The 18,968-nt window shown below is 34.1% G+C and overlaps 1 protein-coding gene across 13 annotated transcripts in view; it reads left to right on the forward strand.

Moving 5' to 3' along the window:
• POT1 (protection of telomeres 1) overlaps window positions 1-18,968 on the forward strand; it is a 113,382-nt gene that overhangs the window by 69,833 nt on the left and 24,581 nt on the right. For all 13 annotated transcript variants that reach the window (XM_031665199.1, XM_031665189.1, XM_031665194.1 and 10 more), the window contains 4 exons: window positions 4,286-4,576; window positions 8,841-8,996; window positions 14,723-14,889; window positions 15,943-16,022. In XM_031665199.1, the coding sequence (XP_031521059.1) occupies window positions 4,424-4,576; window positions 8,841-8,996; window positions 14,723-14,889; window positions 15,943-16,022 (556 nt within the window). In that variant the 5' untranslated portion in view covers window positions 4,286-4,423. The remainder of the gene's footprint in view (window positions 1-4,285; window positions 4,577-8,840; window positions 8,997-14,722; window positions 14,890-15,942; window positions 16,023-18,968) is intronic.

Consider the following 18,968-nt stretch of genomic DNA (forward strand, 5'->3'; position numbering starts at 1 on the left):
TTGAGACCCAAATGATGATAATGAGAAGTCCTACTGAGATTTGAGGGAAAACGTTTTCCACCAGATGACACTATAGGTGCCAAGGCCCTATAATAGGAATGAGTGTGGTATTGGAGAAACAGAAAGAAGACTAGCATGGATCCTAGTCAGCTATGGGGGAGGTGTTACGAGATGAAATTGTGGTAGGTAAGTTATTTAGATTTTACTCTAGGTATAATGAGAAGTCATTAGAGGGTTTTAAATGTGCACATGAAATGATTGGTTAAAATTTTGAAAAAAAATCACTCAGTAACACGTGGATAACAGATGGGTTGTTGAAGAACAAGCATGAAGGCAAAGATATTCTTTAGAAGACTATTTCAGTTTACAGACATGAAATGAGGATGCTTTAGACTACAGTGGTGGTGGAAATAGAAGTAGACTAATTAAGGTATATTTTGAATCTCAAGCAAAGAGGATCTGCTCATAAATGATATGTGAAAGCTACCAACACACCTAAGCTGGAAGTTGGTTCTGTTTTACTATGATAATCAGCAGAGGCAAGCTTTGGTAAACAGTATACACTAGTGAGCATGGAATTGGTAATAACAGTGATGATCACAGAACCAAGCATCAATCAGACATTGGAGTATAAAGGAGAAGCAGCATATACATCAAGTAGAATCCATTTAAAAGTGTAAAGTTAGATAATAGATCAGTTGTAGGCAAGTATAGTTAGAATCTGCAGAGTGAACTTCCGCACTGTGAGAAATTAACTGGTACTGGACTAACCCTGCTGCCACGAAGACCCATAAAACGTATGAGGCGACTGTTTTTTAGGCATCGGACAATGGGTAGCTATGATCAGAGAGTGAAGAGAAACTTTTAAAGTGAGCCCCATGATGACCACATCCCTGCCTACAGACATTTTCTCAACCACTGCACAGTAAGCTGAAGTTCAAGCTGTGGTCCTGATACAGCTGAAGTCAAAGTTCAAGGCAACTGAAAACTGGAATTTTCACAACAAGAAACCAGAGAGGAAAGAGCTATACAGAAGGGGATGTCTAAAAGTTCATCAGGGTTGGGGTGGACTTGAATACTTGGTTGAAAACCAGGCTGCACAGGGTGGGGTAGAACCACTTAAGGATTACAAAAGCTGCTGTGTGTTTGAACTGTGGTTGAACATTGTGGTTGAACATGAAGCAGATACTAGAGGTCTAGTAATGGGGTGCTGGAAGTCCAAGATAGGGACAAATAATTAATAACTATTTAACACCTTGGAAATTCAGCTGAGGCAATATAAAGGTTTCTCCCCCCTAAAGTAGCTCACCTCACAAAGGATCACATCTTAGAGTAAGGCCTGTTATACACATGTTTTGTCAAAGCCTAAAACGAGTTCTACGGAGAAGACTTCGCAGAGAGTTTGCAGGATGAGTCCCATCAATGTAGAAGACTTTGGGAAACATCATGAGCTTTCCACAGATCACCCTAACAAAGCTTAAAAACAAGCATTCATGAGTTTAAGATGACTAGACAACAACTCAGTGGCCAGCGAGAACAAAAATCAGTGTTTGTCAGAAGAAGCCAACATAATTCAGAGTCTTTACAGTATAGCATCTATGATGTCTAGTAAACAAAAAAGATACACTAGACATGAAAACAAGAAAGTGTTACCCCTAGTCAAGAAAAAAGAAAGCATAGACATTCCAAATCAACTCCATGGTAGCCCAAATGTTGTCTTTATTAAACAAAAACTTTAAAGCACAGATTATACAGACTTTCAAAGAATTAAGTGGAGGTGGGAAGATCCCTTGAGCCCGGGAGGTCGTGGCTGCAGTGAAATATTATTACACCACTGCATTCCAACCTGAGTGACAGAACGAGACCCTTCTCAAAAATAAATAAATAAATAAATAAATAAAATAATTTTAAAAAAGAAATTAAGCAAAAATACATTCAGTGAATTAGAGGAAGATGTTAAATGAATGTGAAAAGATAAATTTCAGCAGAGAAGTGGAAACTTAAAAAAATAGAAATTCAGGAACTGAAAAGAACAAATGAAAAGAAAAATCTACTGGATGGGCTAAGATCAGATATAAGTTAAATTGATGACAAATCATTAGAAACTACCTAATCTGAAGAACAAGGATTAAATAAAAATTAATAGACTGTAAGGACCTATGGAACAATATCAAATGTTACATGTAATTTAGGATGCAAGAGGAGAGCGGGTGAAGGGAAATAAAATATTTATAGAAATAAGGACCAGAATTTCCCCAAATTTGAGGAAAAACAAAGACTTAAATGTACTTTATGCAGGGTGTGCACAAAGAAAAGCACATCCAAACAAAAGATAGTGATACCATTGAAAAAGAGAAAAATCGGCCGGGCGCGGTGGCTCAAGCCTGTAATCCCAGCACTTTGGGAGGCCAAGACGGGCGGATCACGAGGTCGGGAGATCGAGACCATCCTGGCTAACACGGTGAAACCCCGTATCTACTAAAAAAATACAAAAAACTAGCCGGGCGAGGTGGCGGGCGCCTGTAGTCCCAGCTACTCGGGAGGCTGAAGCCGGAGAATGGCGTGAACCCGGGAGGCGGAGCTTGCAGTGAGCTGAGATCCGGCCACTGCACTCCAGCCTGGGCGACAGAGTGAGACTCCGTCTCAAAAAAAAAAAAAAAAAAAAAAAAAAAAAAAGAAAAAGAGAAAAATCTTGAAATCAACTGGAGAATAAATGATACATTGTTGGAGAACAATGATACCAGTCATCTTTCACTTTTTACCAGAGACAATGACACCCAGAGAACAAAGAAATAATTTGTACATGGTGATAGAAAAAAATTTGTTCACACAGAATTTTATATCCAGCAAATACATTCTTTAGGAATGAGAGTGAAATAAACATTTTATATAAAGGAAAAATGAGATAGTCCATGGCCAGCATATCTGCATAGCATTAATGCAAAAGAATGATATTCAGGCCAAAGAGGAATGCTAGCAACTAGAAGCTGGATAGTTAAGAAGTGACAAAAATACAAGAAATGATGGAAAAAAATAGTAAATATGTAAACAGAATGTTTTTATTTCTTTCCAGAATTTAATTACAAGATAAATGCCTATTTAAAGCAAAACCGGTAATATTACATGGTGGAGTTTATAAAATATGTAGAAAAAATACTACAACAGTAACACAAAGGATGGGTGGGATGAGTGAATGGAATTCTACCAGTGAAAAGTTATATTTGTGAAGTAGAATGCATGAAATAGGAGTAGCAAGTATGAAATGGAAAGTAGAAAGTACATAGTAGAACAATATTGATTTCCAAGTAGACATTGAAAAGTTAAAGATTTATTCATAGCCAAGAAGAAGGAAGTGGAGCACTAATAAGAATTCCAAAAGGAAAACAAGAAAGGAACAATAGAAAAAAAAAAAGTTTTAAAAAAACAAAGAACCTAAAAAGCAAGAAGCATGGAAAAAAAGGAAAACAAGATAGTAGACTCAAATATGGCCATGTTAATAACTGCCTTTCTGTGAATGGACTAATTTCCATTTGCAAGGGAAGGATTGACTGAACAAAAAAAATCAGGAACCAAATATATGCTACCTACAAGAAGTGCACTTTAAATATGAAGACCTAAACAAGTTAGAACTAAAGCTGTAAAAAAAAAAATGTGCTAAGTAAACATAAGGGAAATGAAATAACTATATTACTATGAGAGAGTTTTGGAAGGAGCTTTTCATAAAGACAAAGGGGTCTCTTAATGAAGATATAGCAATATAAATGTATGTGCCTCTGATAACAGCCCCCAAATTCAGAAAGCAAAAGAGCTTATGGCATATCTCAGTGCTCTCAGTCACTCTGATTAAACCCTAGCCTGAGCTTCATTTTATTCACTTTATATTCTCATATTTCAAGTGTTGTAGCCTTTTCTGTAATATTCATAAGTCACTGTCATTTATGATCCTTTTTCCTTGTATAAATTACACCTTAATAAAAAAAAACTAATAAAATGTAAAACTGCAAGCTTGATAGGATTAGGGAGACCACCACCTAGCTCTTTCAAAAATGTAAGTGAATTTTGCATGGAGGTTCACAGTGTCCATGATACTTATGTATCTTAGTGTAGCACCAGCACGTGAGAGTAGAATTTCATATGCTAATTAAATAAAAATAGTTTTTAAAAAATGCCCTCTCTTAATTATGCTGGCAAAATTGATAATCTTTCCAATTTCTTCAGTTCATAGATTCTGCATCAGTAAGCTATTTTATTTGTATCTCTTTTCTACTTTGCCCTACTTTCTTAGATTCAAGTATATAAAAAGGAGACTCAGGGTATCACCAGCTCTGGCTTTGCATCTTTGACGTTTGAGGGAACTTTGGGAGCCCCTATCATACCTCGCACTTCAAGCAAGTATTTTAACTTCACTACTGAGGACCACAAAATGGTAGAAACTTTACGTGTTTGGGCATCTACTCATATGTCACCGTCTTGGACATTACTAAAATTGTGTGATGTGCAGCCAATGCAGTATTTTGACCTGACTTGTCAGCTCTTGGGCAAAGCAGAAGTGGACGGAGCATCATTTCTTCTAAAGGTACATATTTTTTAATACTGGAAATTATAAGTTAGCAACACTTATATGTCTGTAAAGAGCTTATGTTTCAGCTTTCTGATGAGACAAATATGCATACAGTGTATTATATTAGGAACTTAGATTTTAACTATTTTTGATGAGCTTTGATATTCAAGCAGCTCTACTCTTGTACCTCTCTAAAATTTTTCTTTCCTTCCTGTTTTACACTTTCCTTCTAGTGTTATCAGATCTACATGTTAAATATAGTATGACTTATGCATTTTTTTATTTTAGTAGTAATAATATGTAGACTTGTTTTCTGTTATTTCATAGTTTGTAGTCCCATACATGAATATTTCTGTTTCCCTGTCAAGGTCACCTTCCCTCTCATTTATTTACTTTTTTGTCCCCTTGATGTTGGGTTCTCTTCTTACATCTTTCACTGCCTACTTCATAGTCATACCGTGGATAGTTTTGAAGCATTTTATATTACTGTGTTTTGCTTTTAAATCAGCAAGATAAAAAAATAACTTAAGACCCATCAAATCTCTGTTTACCCCTATCCCAGTTTAGAGAATAACTTCTGGAAAAGGTGAATGTCTGTTTTTCTTGCCTGGACATCCTATGGAGGATACATTTAAACAAATGCCTCTTCAGGCCTGCTCCTATGGTTATTTCTCGATACTCTCTTTGGAATAATAGGGCAGGAAATGGAGTGCAGTGGCACTTGGACAAGTCTTGGGGTTTAGCATTATCATTTATACTTTGCCCATATTAAAGAACAGAGAAGTTAGCAATCATTGAATAAAATATAAAGTTCTAGCAGTTGAAAATAGCACATTCATATACACATGGAATACTATGAGAAAGTTGTAAATATATGCCATACAGAAAGTTAAATAAGTCAAATATGATAAAGCTGAAACAAAAGTAATATAAAAATCAAACAAAGTTAGAATGAATCTTAGGTCAGCCAGTCATACTCTCTGGCAAATGTGACGTTCTTAACAAATGAGCATTTGCTAACAACTGAACACTTACTATGACAAGGACTCTACTACTATGCAGTGAGGAATATTCTATCTTTTGACTATGTTTTTAGAAAATTCTTAAATTCTAAGATAAAATGTGCCAAATTTTAGCTGAAATAGTTGAGTCTACATTTTCTCTCTACAGAAACAAAACATATACCTGCATCCCATTGTAATAGATAACTTTTTTGGACAAGTGAAAACAACTGTCATGTAAGTGTTAGTTTAAAATATAACACTGAAAAGTTAATAAAGAGCCCAAGAGCCCATATACCCAAGACAATCCTAAGCAAAAAGAATAAAGCTAGAGGCATCACGCTGCCTGGCTTCAACCTATACTACAAGGCTACAGTAACCGAAAAAGCATTGTACTACTACCAAAACAGATATATAGACCAATGGAACACAACAGAGGCCTCAGAAATAACGCCACACATCTGCAATCATCTGATCTTTGACAAACCTGACAAAAACAAGCAATGGGGAAAGGATTCCCTATTTAATAAAGTGGTGTTGGGAAAACTGGTTAGCCATATGCAGAAAACTGAAACTGGACCCCTTCCTTACACCTTATACAAAAATTAACTCACGATGGGTTAAAGACTTAAACATAAGCCCTAAAACCATAAAAACCCTAGAAGAAAACCTAGGCAATACATTCAAGACATAGGCATGGGCAAAGACTTCATGACTAAAACACCAAAAGCAATGACAACAAAAGCCAAAATTGACAAATGGATCTAGTTAAGTTAAAGAGCTTCTGCACAGCAAAAGAAACTATCATCAGAGTGAACAGGCAACCTACAGAATGGGAGAACATTTTTGCAATCTGCCCATCTTTCAAAGGGCTAATATCCAGAATCTACAAGGAACTTAAACTAATTTACAAGAAAAAAACAACTCCATTAAAATGTGGGCAAAGAATACGAACAGACACTCCTCAAAAGAAGACCTTTGTGCGGCTAACAGACATATGAAAAAAAGTTCATAATCACTGGTCATTATAGAAATGCAAATCAGAATCACAATGAGATACTACCTCACACCAGTTAGAATGGCAATCATTAAAAAAGTCAGGAAACAACAGGTGCTGGAGAGGATGTGGAGAAATGGGAACACTTTTACACTGTTGGTGGGAGTGTAAATTAGTTCAACCATTGTGGAAGATAGTGTGGCAGTTCCTCAAGGATCTAGAACCAGAAATACCATTTGACAGTGCAATCCCATTACTGGGTATATACCCAAATGATTATAAATCATTCTGCTATAAAGACACATACACATTGTATGTTTATTGCAGCACTATTCACAGTAGCAAAGACTTGGAACCAACCCAAATGCCCATGAATGATAGACTGGATTAAGAAAATGTGTCACATATACACCATGAAATACTATGCAGCCAAAAAAAGAATCAGTTCGCATCCTTTGCAAGGACATGGGTGAAGCTAGAAACCATCATTCTCAGCCAACTAACACAAAAATGGAAAACCAAACACCGCATGTTCTCACTCATAACTGGGAGTTGAACAATGAGAACACATGGAGATAGGGAGGGGAACATCACACACCAGGGCCTGTTGGGGGTTAGGGGGCTAGGGGAGAGATAGCATTAGGAGAAATACCTAATGTAGATGATGGGTTGATGGGTGCAGCAAGCCCTTATGGCACGTGTATACCTATGTAACAAACCTGCACATTCTGCACATGTATCCCAAAACTTAAAGTATAATTTAAAAAAAGAAAAGAACTAGTAAAAGCCTTTCTTATGACAATTTAAAAGTAAACCTCAAAAGTCTTTTTGTACCGTTCAACTCAGCAATTTTATTTTCATTATCTTAAGGAAATAATTTAAAATATTTATAAAGGTACACTTAAAAGGATATATTTATCTTTCTTACAGTATAAAAAATGAGAATACAGTAGAAAAATTAGAAAAAGCCCCAATACTAACAATAGAAAATTGTGTACACTATTTATGTAGGATGACCATAAAATAACATTGTAAATGTCACCATAAAATACTTTGTAACCATAAAATGATATTATAGACATGTACTTGTTGAGATAGAATTTCGTGATAGTCTATTTAGTGATACTGTAGTTTCATTTACACACTAAAAATGTATATGTACATAGAAAAATATATTGGGAGGCCTATAAAGCAACATTTTACTGTTTTCGTCTCTGGGAAATAGAATTATGAGTGATTTTTTTTCCATACATTGATTTTCTTACGTATCAGAAATAATTTTTAAATTTTATTTTTTAAAAACAGAGGAGCTAGACATTACTCTAAATAACGTCTGGTTACATACGAAATAGTATAATCATTTTCCATCTCAACCTGGGCACAATATTAATGTTGGTAGCTTTTTTACTAACCACAGTGCATTCATTTTAATTTTTCAGTAGCCATGGTACACCAATCATTTGCATTAAATATAATTCAATAAATTTGTTGATCTGGCATCATTCCACATTTTTCTCTATTCTGTTAATATTATATAAATTATTTTTCTGAGCAGTATTCTCAAATTGAATTTTCTCTAAGTGTATATATTCTATTTGTTTTAATATCTACAGTATTGGTGCAGCCTTATCTTTTGTGTTTTGTTTTATGTTTTTTTTTGTTTTGTTTTTTTTTTAAATAAATAACCAGGCGTCATTTATAGCCAGAGCTGGTAGGTAGTTTGTATGTCTCATCTGTAATATGGTTTGGAGAACAAAAAGCATGATGTGAACCAGAAAATCATCATATAAAGGAAATTATTCAAATTTACAACATTTACTTCTTTGTATGGAAACATCAGAATAATGCTTTACAACTAATTTAAGAATGAGACTGAATCTCATAGAAATAATTTGATTAATGTCAAAGAAATGTATTATTTTTATAATTTTTAGAACATTCGTAATTTTACTAGTTGTATTTGCAAAAATGTTTTAATACATATGAGTGTTTTTCAAGACCATTTTGGTTTGTTTTTATTGTATAAAAACACTTGACTCAGGAATATTTAGTCTGGGCTTATGGCAGTGTGACTCTTTTTCTTCTTTACATTCTTCTACATTTTCCACGTTACCCATATTTCATATGTAGTTCTTTTACAATCAGAAAATAATGTCATATTTAAAATAGTGTCAATATTCAGAGGCATACGTTCAATTACTTTTAAGTACTATTACCAGGAAAAAACTTTTTAGCACAAGCATTTTTTCTAAAGGATCATAAAACTACTCTCTTATGGCAGGTATGGGATGGCACCAGGACACCATTTCCATCTTGGAGAGTCTTAATACAAGACCTTGTTCTTGAAGGTGATTTAAGTCACATCCATCGGCTACAAAATCTGACAATAGACATTTTAGTCTACGATAACCATGTTCATGTGGCAAGATCTCTGAAGGTGATGTTGAGTAGGAAAATATTTTATGTTTTTATAAATCATAGTGATTTTTGCTTATGTAAATTTTTTATATATGGTTACATGTATAGGTGGTACAGTCTAGAAATTATATTTATTTCTTTGATTTTTAAGTTGTAAAATATATGTTACAATAAATTATTAAAAGATAAATTTAATGCGTTAGAGGAATTTTTAAAATAATCTTTCTTAAATATCTTAAAGGTATACATAATTTTACTGTGAAAATAGTACAGAAAAATTTTGTCATGTGAGATAATACTGCTTTAGAATGACAAATGCTATATAAAATATTGCTAACTTAAAGACTAAGCTTGATAAACTGGTTTGGTAGAATGTAGCTGATAACTTTTTGTTCATTAGTTTAACAAATTGTTCAATTACCTCTAATGTATATTATAAATTGGGTATGTGTGTATAGTGTGTAATGTATAGAATTTGCATGCTTTCTTTTGAAATACATTAAGGTGCACAGTTTAGATATGGCAGTACTTAACTATTAAAAATTGTAGGAAATTTTTTTTCTCTATTATATCTTTTATTTGAAAGTACTTTTTGTAGTAAAGAATGGTATGATAAATAATAATACAGTAATAAGAGTAACCTTTGCTAGGCATTTCGTATGCATTTGGTACTCTCTGATAAGATAGGTGATGATAGTCATCTCATTCTACAAATGTGAAATGAGGCACTCAAAGGTTGAATCAGTGGTTCAAGATTCCACAGCTAGTTGGATTGAAGCAGGGTATTTCCCTTACCCCTTCATGGGCGGGAACTGGAGTGCATGGGTGTTGGAACTAGCCAGCCACTTCAGTGCTGGCAGGGGAGAGCTCCACTCACTGAGACCACAGGAATGGGAGCATGCAGGTGAGCAGGTGCAGGAGCCAGGGCAAGGGCTTTTGGGCACGAGCAGAGGCAAACTCTGTACTGGCCCTACAGCAGCATCTGAGAGGGTGCTGGTGACCCCTGAAGCCGCAGAGGAAGTGTTACAGTACTGTTTTAGCTCTGCTGTCCATGGACAGCTTACGTGTTAATGACTCAGTGGAGGGTAACTGTGACTGCCTTTCGCACCACACTTGCGGCACCTGAGCTCTTGTCTAGCGTGCGGGAGGAATGAGGTCTCAAGAATAAATTGAAGATGGTAAATGCAGGGGATTTTATTACTGATGAAAGTGGCTCAGTGGAAAGGGGAGGTGAAAAGGGGATGGAGCAGGAAGGTAGTCTTACCCTGAAGTCTAGCCCTCTAGGGCCAGATTCTTCTCCCAGGTTACACCATCAGGCTGTCCCTCTGAAGTCAGGCTGCTTCTCTCTGACATCCCGCCATAGTCTCTGATGGCCAGCTGCCTCTCTTCCCTCTGCTGGCTGAGCCTGGGGTTTTTATGGGCACAGGATGGCCATGGGTAGTTTTGGAAAAGACAACATTTGAGCAGGAAAATAGGAATGTAAGTTCTCACTTTGGGCCATGGTATCAGGCTTTTCAGCTTGAGAGCAGGGTCCTTGCTGGGGATCTGCCCTCTTCTACCTAAAATTTCCCTGCCTCCTGTCCCTATCTGGATGAAGCCAGTGTTTGAATCCACAATGTCTCTTTGCAGAGCTAATCCTTTAAAGCATTAAATGGAAGGGATCTACATCACAAATATCTTCTAGTCTACTAATAGGAAGTTAAAAGAAGAGTGAAGATCTGAATTTCAGTGCCCAATTTCCTTTATAAATGAGTGGCCATGGAGTAGCAAATATATCCATTCTACATTGTATTACAAATAAGTTCACCATCAACACTGTTCTAGGTTACAGAAAAAATAAACAACAACAACAACAACAACAAAACAAGTTTACCCAACTCAAATCAATAAATTAGATTAAATCTAGGATCCAGGAAAATAGTGACTGTATTTTATCATCTGTAAGTGTGTATATATGCATGCACATACCTCTGTGACATATCAGAAAACACTGACTGTTGAGGATATATTTTTGACGTTATTTCCCTGAAAGATATTATCTACATTGATTAGTTTATTTCAAAATTAAATATAATGATAAGTTCAGTTCTGGAGGTTTTTTCATATAGTTCTTTCATAAACAAAATGAATTTACATTTTAGATTCACCTTAGTTCCACACTCTACATACCTTCCTTTGCCATTTAATTCTCTTCTCTTTCCCTATACCGCTTCCAGACATAGGTCTTCCAACATAGGTCTTTCTGTTTCTGCTTTTCCTGCTTTTCTTGTCCTAGTCCTGAGCAGCACCTATCACAGTGCTTTCCCCGTAGTGAGGATGAAGTAAGTAAGAGCTGCTGCTGAATGAATGTATCTGTGAATGCTGTGGATTTTTTTTCCAGATTCTTTTTTCCTTTTTTATGGTCTGCTTTATTTTGCCCACTAGAGGGTGATATGAGCACACATAATTAAGAAAATATATGGCACTGTGTTTTCTGTAAAGATATCATGGCATTATATTACTTGTCTGCAATGCAGTATAAAAATGAAAATGATTTTTCTCTGTGTACATAATATAACTTTAGATTTTTATTTAATACACATTGACATCACATTTATTTGTTTTCTGACAACCTCTGTAACATTTCTTCTTGATTTAGGAACTCTTCACTCACTTGACATTGATATAAATGAATTCTTCTTGGTACTTTCAAGACAACTGTTTAAAATTACATTTTTATATAAAAATACCTGGAACCAGTGCGAAAGACTTTTGTTGTATAGGAGCAGGAAAAAATGTGTTTTTATTTTAATAAAGAGGACAGTATAATGCAATTATAGGATATAATACAGTCAACATCTACAAGCAATACATTTTAGAGCCTGAATTGCCCTTAACTATTTTCTGAATCTCACTTTTTGTTATGTCATTCCCTTAAACATTGTACACAGATCCAGTCACGTAAACTGAGATTTCAAATATTTTGTCTAGAAACTAAAGCTTTACTTTCTAAATCCCTACTCTTAACCAGAGACAATTGTTAATTATAAAATATACGTGGTCATAATTATGTTTTGGCCTTCAGTAGTTCAACAACTGTGATTTGATTGGCTATTTTGAGACATTCAGGGAATTAAAAATAATAAACCTGAAGAGAAATTCTTGACAGTTTGTGAGGAATCGGTTGATTATTTCTAAAGGGATAGTCTTTTCTTACTAGCCATATTTACTTTGCTTTTTTTTTTTTAAAGTGTTTCTGTATTTAAATAGACATCTATCATCATTTTTTAAACTATATTTTTATAATTTTTTGGTTGATGTTTCATTTGTATTTTTGGAATCTTAATACTGACAAGATTAACCAATACTTGTTTTTTATAATAGAGCATCTGGCACATTTCGTAGTATTTTTAGTCAAGCTTTTAAAAAAATACAATGCTGCCTCCATAAGGAATTTTTGATAATAACAACTTATCTTTATGTGAGTAACTTGTATCTTGGCCTCAAAATTTTGTTATATTAAAAAATACTCTAGTAGACAAGATAGTATAATAAACACCCATGTGTTCACCTTATTTTTAAATGTTTTGCCACGTTTATTTCAGACACTTTTAAGTTTTAGGAAATAAAACTCTACGCATCAAACCTTTGAGCCCCTGCCTGCTCTTGTTTTTTTTTTTTTTTTTTTTTTTTTTTTTTTTTTTTTGCTCCCCAGCTCCCTCTCTATGTCTCCATATGTAGGTTTGTATGTACACCTATGTTTATTATCCTTTTTCTTTATGTATTTTTTGATAGGGTAAAGCCCCCCTCTCATATTCTTTAAAATTGATTTGACTAGTCTCTTTTGTATATGTTTTTGGATTAGCTTTTCAGATTCCACGAAACCTTCTGGGAATTTTTATTGAGTTGCATAGAATTTAATATTTAATTTGGAGGAAATTATCATTTTTGTAGTATCAAAAGTTTTTTGTATATGAATGTCTTTCTCCATATGTTTAGGCCTTCTTTCAAATCCTTTGTAGATCATACATACATGTGTTATACTAATATATTTATATATACATATATACACACACATATTTTAAAAGAATCACAAAATAAGTCAAAAAGAATGAGATAAAACTAGAAATTTTTATGTTTTTTCCAATATCTCACTTTGAAGACTATGAAGAAAATTAGTTTTTTCTTTTTGTGCTTTTCTTCTTTAAGTTTCTTTATACTACTCCCTGGCTGTGATACAGATGTCAGCGAAAGAGGTCAAAGAAAAGGCTTGTATCTTATCTGCTCCTCATAAAACCCATGATTGGATGGGAAAAAAGATCCTTAGGAATGAAAGAGTAGCACCTGGGAGAGTGGGTTTTCTCCTTACCTCCTTTGCCTGATATCCTCCATCAGAAATAAAGAGTAAAGAGGGGAAATAAAATTAAGAGAAGCTACAATAAGCAGAATTGGAAACCTGATTTGCTGCTCATCTTTTTTTTTTTTTTTTAAATGTTTCCCTTTATAGGATTGAGCCTCCATGATCTAAAAGTCCAGAATTCTAAATGCAAACCTTTTTGAGTGCCAGTATAAGATAGTGACACCTTTGCTTTCCAGTTATTCAGTGTACAAAAACTTTGTGTCATGCACAAAATAATTGAAAATGTTATCGAAAATTACCTTCAGGTTATGTGTATGACATATATGTGAAACATAAATGAATTTCATATTTAGACTTGGGTCTCATCCCTAAGATATCTCATTATGTATATGCAGATATTCCAAAATCTGTAAACATCTGAAATCTGAAACACTTCTGGTCTCAAGTATTTCAGATAAAGAATATTTAACCTATATTGCTTTTTTTTTTGTTATTTAAGATGTCTGTTATTCAATCCTGAACTTGTGGGGTCAAAAAAAGTGGTATCCCTGTAGTCACCCAATAGTCAGGAGTGCTATTTTTATACAAATGAATTAAATTTCCTTGTTTGTAACTCCTTTTGCTTCTAAATCTTTCTTCATAAATATAAATGTGATTTAGGTTATATAGCTTCTTTTAGGTAGGTGTCAATATATTTGAATAGCATTCTGCATCTCTCTCATTTGACATCTCCATTAAAAGAAAAATCTCAGTGGTCTATAATTAAAGATATTTGTAGACTAAGTTTAGCAAAACATCTGAGATTAACTATAGAACATTTATTTCAAAACTCTGATAACTCATATTTGAACTCACAGACTGTTTCACACTGTGGTGGTGCAGGCACAAATGCAAAAGTTTTTTTCCATAGAACTTGTAAGATGGAAGATGTTTATTATTTTTTGATAGTACCACATTTAAAATTTCTTCTTAGTATTCTCATAATGACAGTATCTTAGGGATCATATTTAATTAAGCCTTAAACTGGTTAAAGCAAAGCATTTTCAGAAACTTCAGTCAAATAGAGGGCTTGAATTCCATTTAGGTAATGGGTTTCTTAACCATTGTATTTTATTGATGCTAAGACACAGTTTTTTTTCACATTTTAATATGTCTGAAATGAAAATATCTCTTACAGTTGAATGTGTGTGTATATGTATGTGTGTGCATACATGCTTAGGCATGCACATGTCCATATATTTAGTTTTGATACAGTTTCCATGCAGCTGTTACTCAGCCATACTCGTATAGCATACTTTGCAGATACTTTAGTATATTTCCTGATTGGTCAGTGCCCTCATTGCCCCATATTGGTTATTAAAGTTTTATTTTCCTCGCTTTCCAAATAACAAATTATCTGTTTTTAGGTTGGAAGCTTTCTTAGAATCTATAGCCTTCATACCAAACTTCAATCAATGAATTCAGAGAATCAGACAATGTTAAGTTTAGAGTTTCATCTTCATGGAGGTACCAGTTATGGTCGGGGAATCAGGGTCTTGCCAGAAACTAACTCTGATGTGGATCAACTGAAAAAGTAAGCTTTTAATTTTTAGAAAATGTAAATAAGGTATTGATTAAGCCGATTTCTGAGATAATATTGTTCCTGGGGTTTCTGATAGGTTCCCTAGCCTTTTGTGCCATTTGCCATGTTTTTAAACAGATGAGCCGAATGAAAGAAATCAAATGATTACAGGCTCATATAGCTAAGTAGTAGCAGAGCCAAGGTTATAGTTGAAGTTTTCCAACTGTTAGAATCTGGCTTTTACACTCTTGCTTCTTTTCTATCATTTACCACACTCTGCAAGTACAGCAACATACAGTGGAAACTAGACCTTAGCTAAAGTTTAGAAAATTTGATACATATGTAAGATTCCAAAAATATTTAATTCTTTCATGAAAAAAATATATCTCTGAAGTGCCACTGATTAAATAAGTAACACATGTTTTGGTGTATCACTCTCTTTTAAACCTTTTAAAAACATTTTTAAAACTTTTACATGTGCCAGAAAGTAAATAGTATCTTAAACCTGCTATATATTTAGATCTCTTTTTCCCAAGGTATTCCTGGCGAGTACTGTGTGCAGAAGCATTTTGGTCAATATTCTAGAAATTTAAAAAGTCTTCATATCTTCAAAGAGAAAACATACTGTTCAGTAAATTTAAATAAATTTTGTCTAAATTTTAATTCATTGAAATCAGTGTGACTTTAAATTAGCTTCTGTTTTATTACTTTTATATCAGTTTCACTGATTTTAATATCATTGCCATATATAGCAACATAGTATTTAGCTTCTTGAATCTAGAGTTAGATTGTTCTGACCCAGAATGCCATCCATTAAATTCCTAGTTTATTTTTGTTTGTATTATTTCGTCATTGCCCTGTTTCACTTGTATCTTTCTAAACTCAGCTTTTTAATTTGAACCCTCAGAAAATTTGATGAAAGCAACAGATCCTTTACTGAAGAATGTTTATACACACAGAATTTTATATACAATATCAATGAATTTCTGGATTTTGTGGGTACAGCTAAATTTACTATATTGACTTTGTTTTATGCAATTTGAAATTGTATTCTTTCAATTATAGGGATTTAGAATCTGCAAATTTGACAGCCAATCAACATTCAGATGTTATCTGTCAATCAGAACCTGATGACAGCTTTCCAAGTAAGGACAACCTTTAATATTGACAGTTTAGTTCTTGCTAAATAAAATAGCTTTATCAACATAATTATTTTTAATGTCTTCTCTTTGTCTCTCTTATTAAAAATTTCATGTAGTAAAGGAACATACTAAAATCTTTATCTGTATCCTATGCCAAAAAGTAAACATGGTTTCTTCCTAAATTATGTAATTACATTTTCAAATTGGGTGGTGGTGATTACTTGATTTTGATATATACATAACATGTGTTTGTATTCACAAGAAAATCTGTATTGATTTCATAGACAACTATTTTGCTTGTCAGTTTTTAAAGGGAACAAAGATTGTTTTTGCCACTTATTTCACATGGCCCAAATACTTTTTGCTCATACATATGTTAGATGTATATATAGTTTCTAGTCTTTATTGAATTAAGCAGGTATCTAAATACAAAATATTAACAAACAGTGGAATATGTCCTTCTAATATTGTCTACTTGAATAGATGACTAGTCAAATCTGAACTTGAAAGCTTTCAGTGTGCATTGTTTTTTCTTTTACCACTTTGTCTTAATTTCTGGGTTTTTGTTTGTTTAAGAGACATTGTCTTGCTCTGGCGACCAGGCTGGAATGCAGTGGCAGGATCATAGCTCACTGCAGCTTCAAACTCCTGGGCTCAAGCGATATCCTCCTGCCTCAGCCTCCTGAGTAGCAAGGACTTGTAGTCCTGCACATGCCAACACGCCTGGCTTTTTTTACTCTTTTAATTTTTTTATTTTTCGTAGAAACAGGATCTCACTATATATTGTTCCAGGCTTGTCTCAACCTCCTGGTCTCCTGGTCTCAAGCAGTCCTCCTGCCTTAGCCTCCCAAAATTCTGGAATTACAGGTGTTAGCCACCACGCCTGGCCTGTCTGAATTTCTACATCTGCATTTTGGGACCTGGAATCTAGGTCACTTTTCTTTGTTTTTGTTTTGTTTTTTTGTTGTTGTTTTTGTTTTATTTTCTACCTAACTCCTACCTTGCTGTGATCCAAAAAATCGTTTTATGAGATTTATTCTCTTTCCATCCCAATAATGATAAGCATGAAAATTAACATATATTTCTTGGTAGGCATGTAAGTGCCTGCAGGCATTATTATTTAATTCTTTTGTTTGTTTATTTGTGTGTTTTTTGAGATGGAGTTTTGCTGTGTCACCCAGGCTGGAGAGAGGTGGCGCAATCTCGGCTCACTGCAAGCTCCGCCTCCTGGGTTCATGCCCTTCTCCTGCCTCAGCCTCCCGAGTAGAAGCTGGGACTACAGGCACCCGCCACCGCACCCGGCTAAATTTTTTTTTTTTTTATTTTTAGTAGAGACGGGGTTTCACCATGTTAGACAGGATGGTCTCGACCTCGTGATCCACCTGCCTTGGCCTCCCAAAGTGCTGGGATTACAGGTGTGGGCCACCGCACCCGGCCACATTATTATTTAATTCTAACAGCACTCCTATGAGATGAATTATTCTGTCTCCTTTTAACAATGGGTAACTGAGGCTTCGATGGATGGATATCATATAATTTGTCCACGGTTACTTAGCTGTTAACTGATGATAAAGCAAGACAAATTCAAATGCAGGCTTTTTGATTTTTTGGTATGTACTTTGCATTTATTTTCTTCATTCTCTCTGTTTTAAAACTCTACTTATTTTAAAATGCCAACACCTTCGTGTTAACATTGTGGCCTAGTGTATGATTACTTGAACTACCATGAGGAAACCGATTTAGTTCAAATGACAGTCACTTGGAGACAATATAATTTGTAATTATACTTTTTACAATCTCTTTTTCCTTTTAGAATTATTCTTTCATTATTTTTAAAGTACACTGTAATAGGTGTTGTAATATCTAGTTGAATAGCTTTCACTATGCCTTTATTCCCTACTCCCTGAGGTAAGATTTAACAGTTTAGTGTGATTCCTTCAATCACTTCATCTTTATACAAACATATATACCTATACATAAACAATATGACTCTTCTCTTTTTCTTAAATTTTTACCAAAATGAAATCACACTATAATAAATAGTTGCTTTCTTCAACAATATATTATAGATCTTTTTTTCTGGGCTAATTCATATGACTCAAATTCATTATAGTTGCATAGTAATAATGTTACACTTTTTTCATTTTTCATTTAATAGACGTTGAGATCTTTACCAGTTTTTTGCTGTTATAAATAATACTTTAATAAACATCCTTGAATATATGTGCTTCCATGTTTGCACTTCTCCACAATCAACTCCTAAAAGTGAGGTTGATATATCTAAGGGTATGCATGTCTTTTAATAGATGCTGCCCGATTATTTACCAAAGGTCATAGGAATTTATATCCAAATAGCAGTATAGAAGAATGTACTTTCCTCACACCTTCACAGTATTGGAATTTAACATTATGTGTAATTTTTGACAGTTCAGCAGGTGAAACGCATTTTCTTACTTAATTTTCCTGACTACTTGGAAACTTGAAAATCTTATTATATGTTTACGAACGTTTTTAATTCCCTCTTCCTCAGATTATTTGCTCTTACCCTTTATCTGATTTTCTGTTGAATTATATTTTTGTCAGTTTGTGGGGCAACCATGTATGTTTTACACATTTTCTTATTTGGCTACTTTTATGGTTTCTGCCATTGTTTCCATCTCGTGTTGTAATGGCTAATACTAATTACTGAATTAGATTTATTGAAATTACACCAATGCCAGCTTGAGATGTTCATTCAAGTCCTCTTGACTTGGATTTTTATACCACTTATTAGCAATACTGAGGATATGTTTGTGTGTAATGCTTTATAAAATAAATTATAAAAACATAATATACTGTTATGTATAATAGAATGTAAGCTAAAGTGATTACAAAATACAGATTTTAAAAGTCTTAAATTCTTCTTTTTAGAAAGCATTTTGTAACCTAAATGCTATGACTACTACTTTT

Source organism: Papio anubis, chromosome 4 (genome assembly GCF_008728515.1).
Source record: "Papio anubis isolate 15944 chromosome 4, Panubis1.0, whole genome shotgun sequence".
NCBI classification, from domain to species: domain Eukaryota; kingdom Metazoa; phylum Chordata; class Mammalia; order Primates; family Cercopithecidae; genus Papio; species Papio anubis.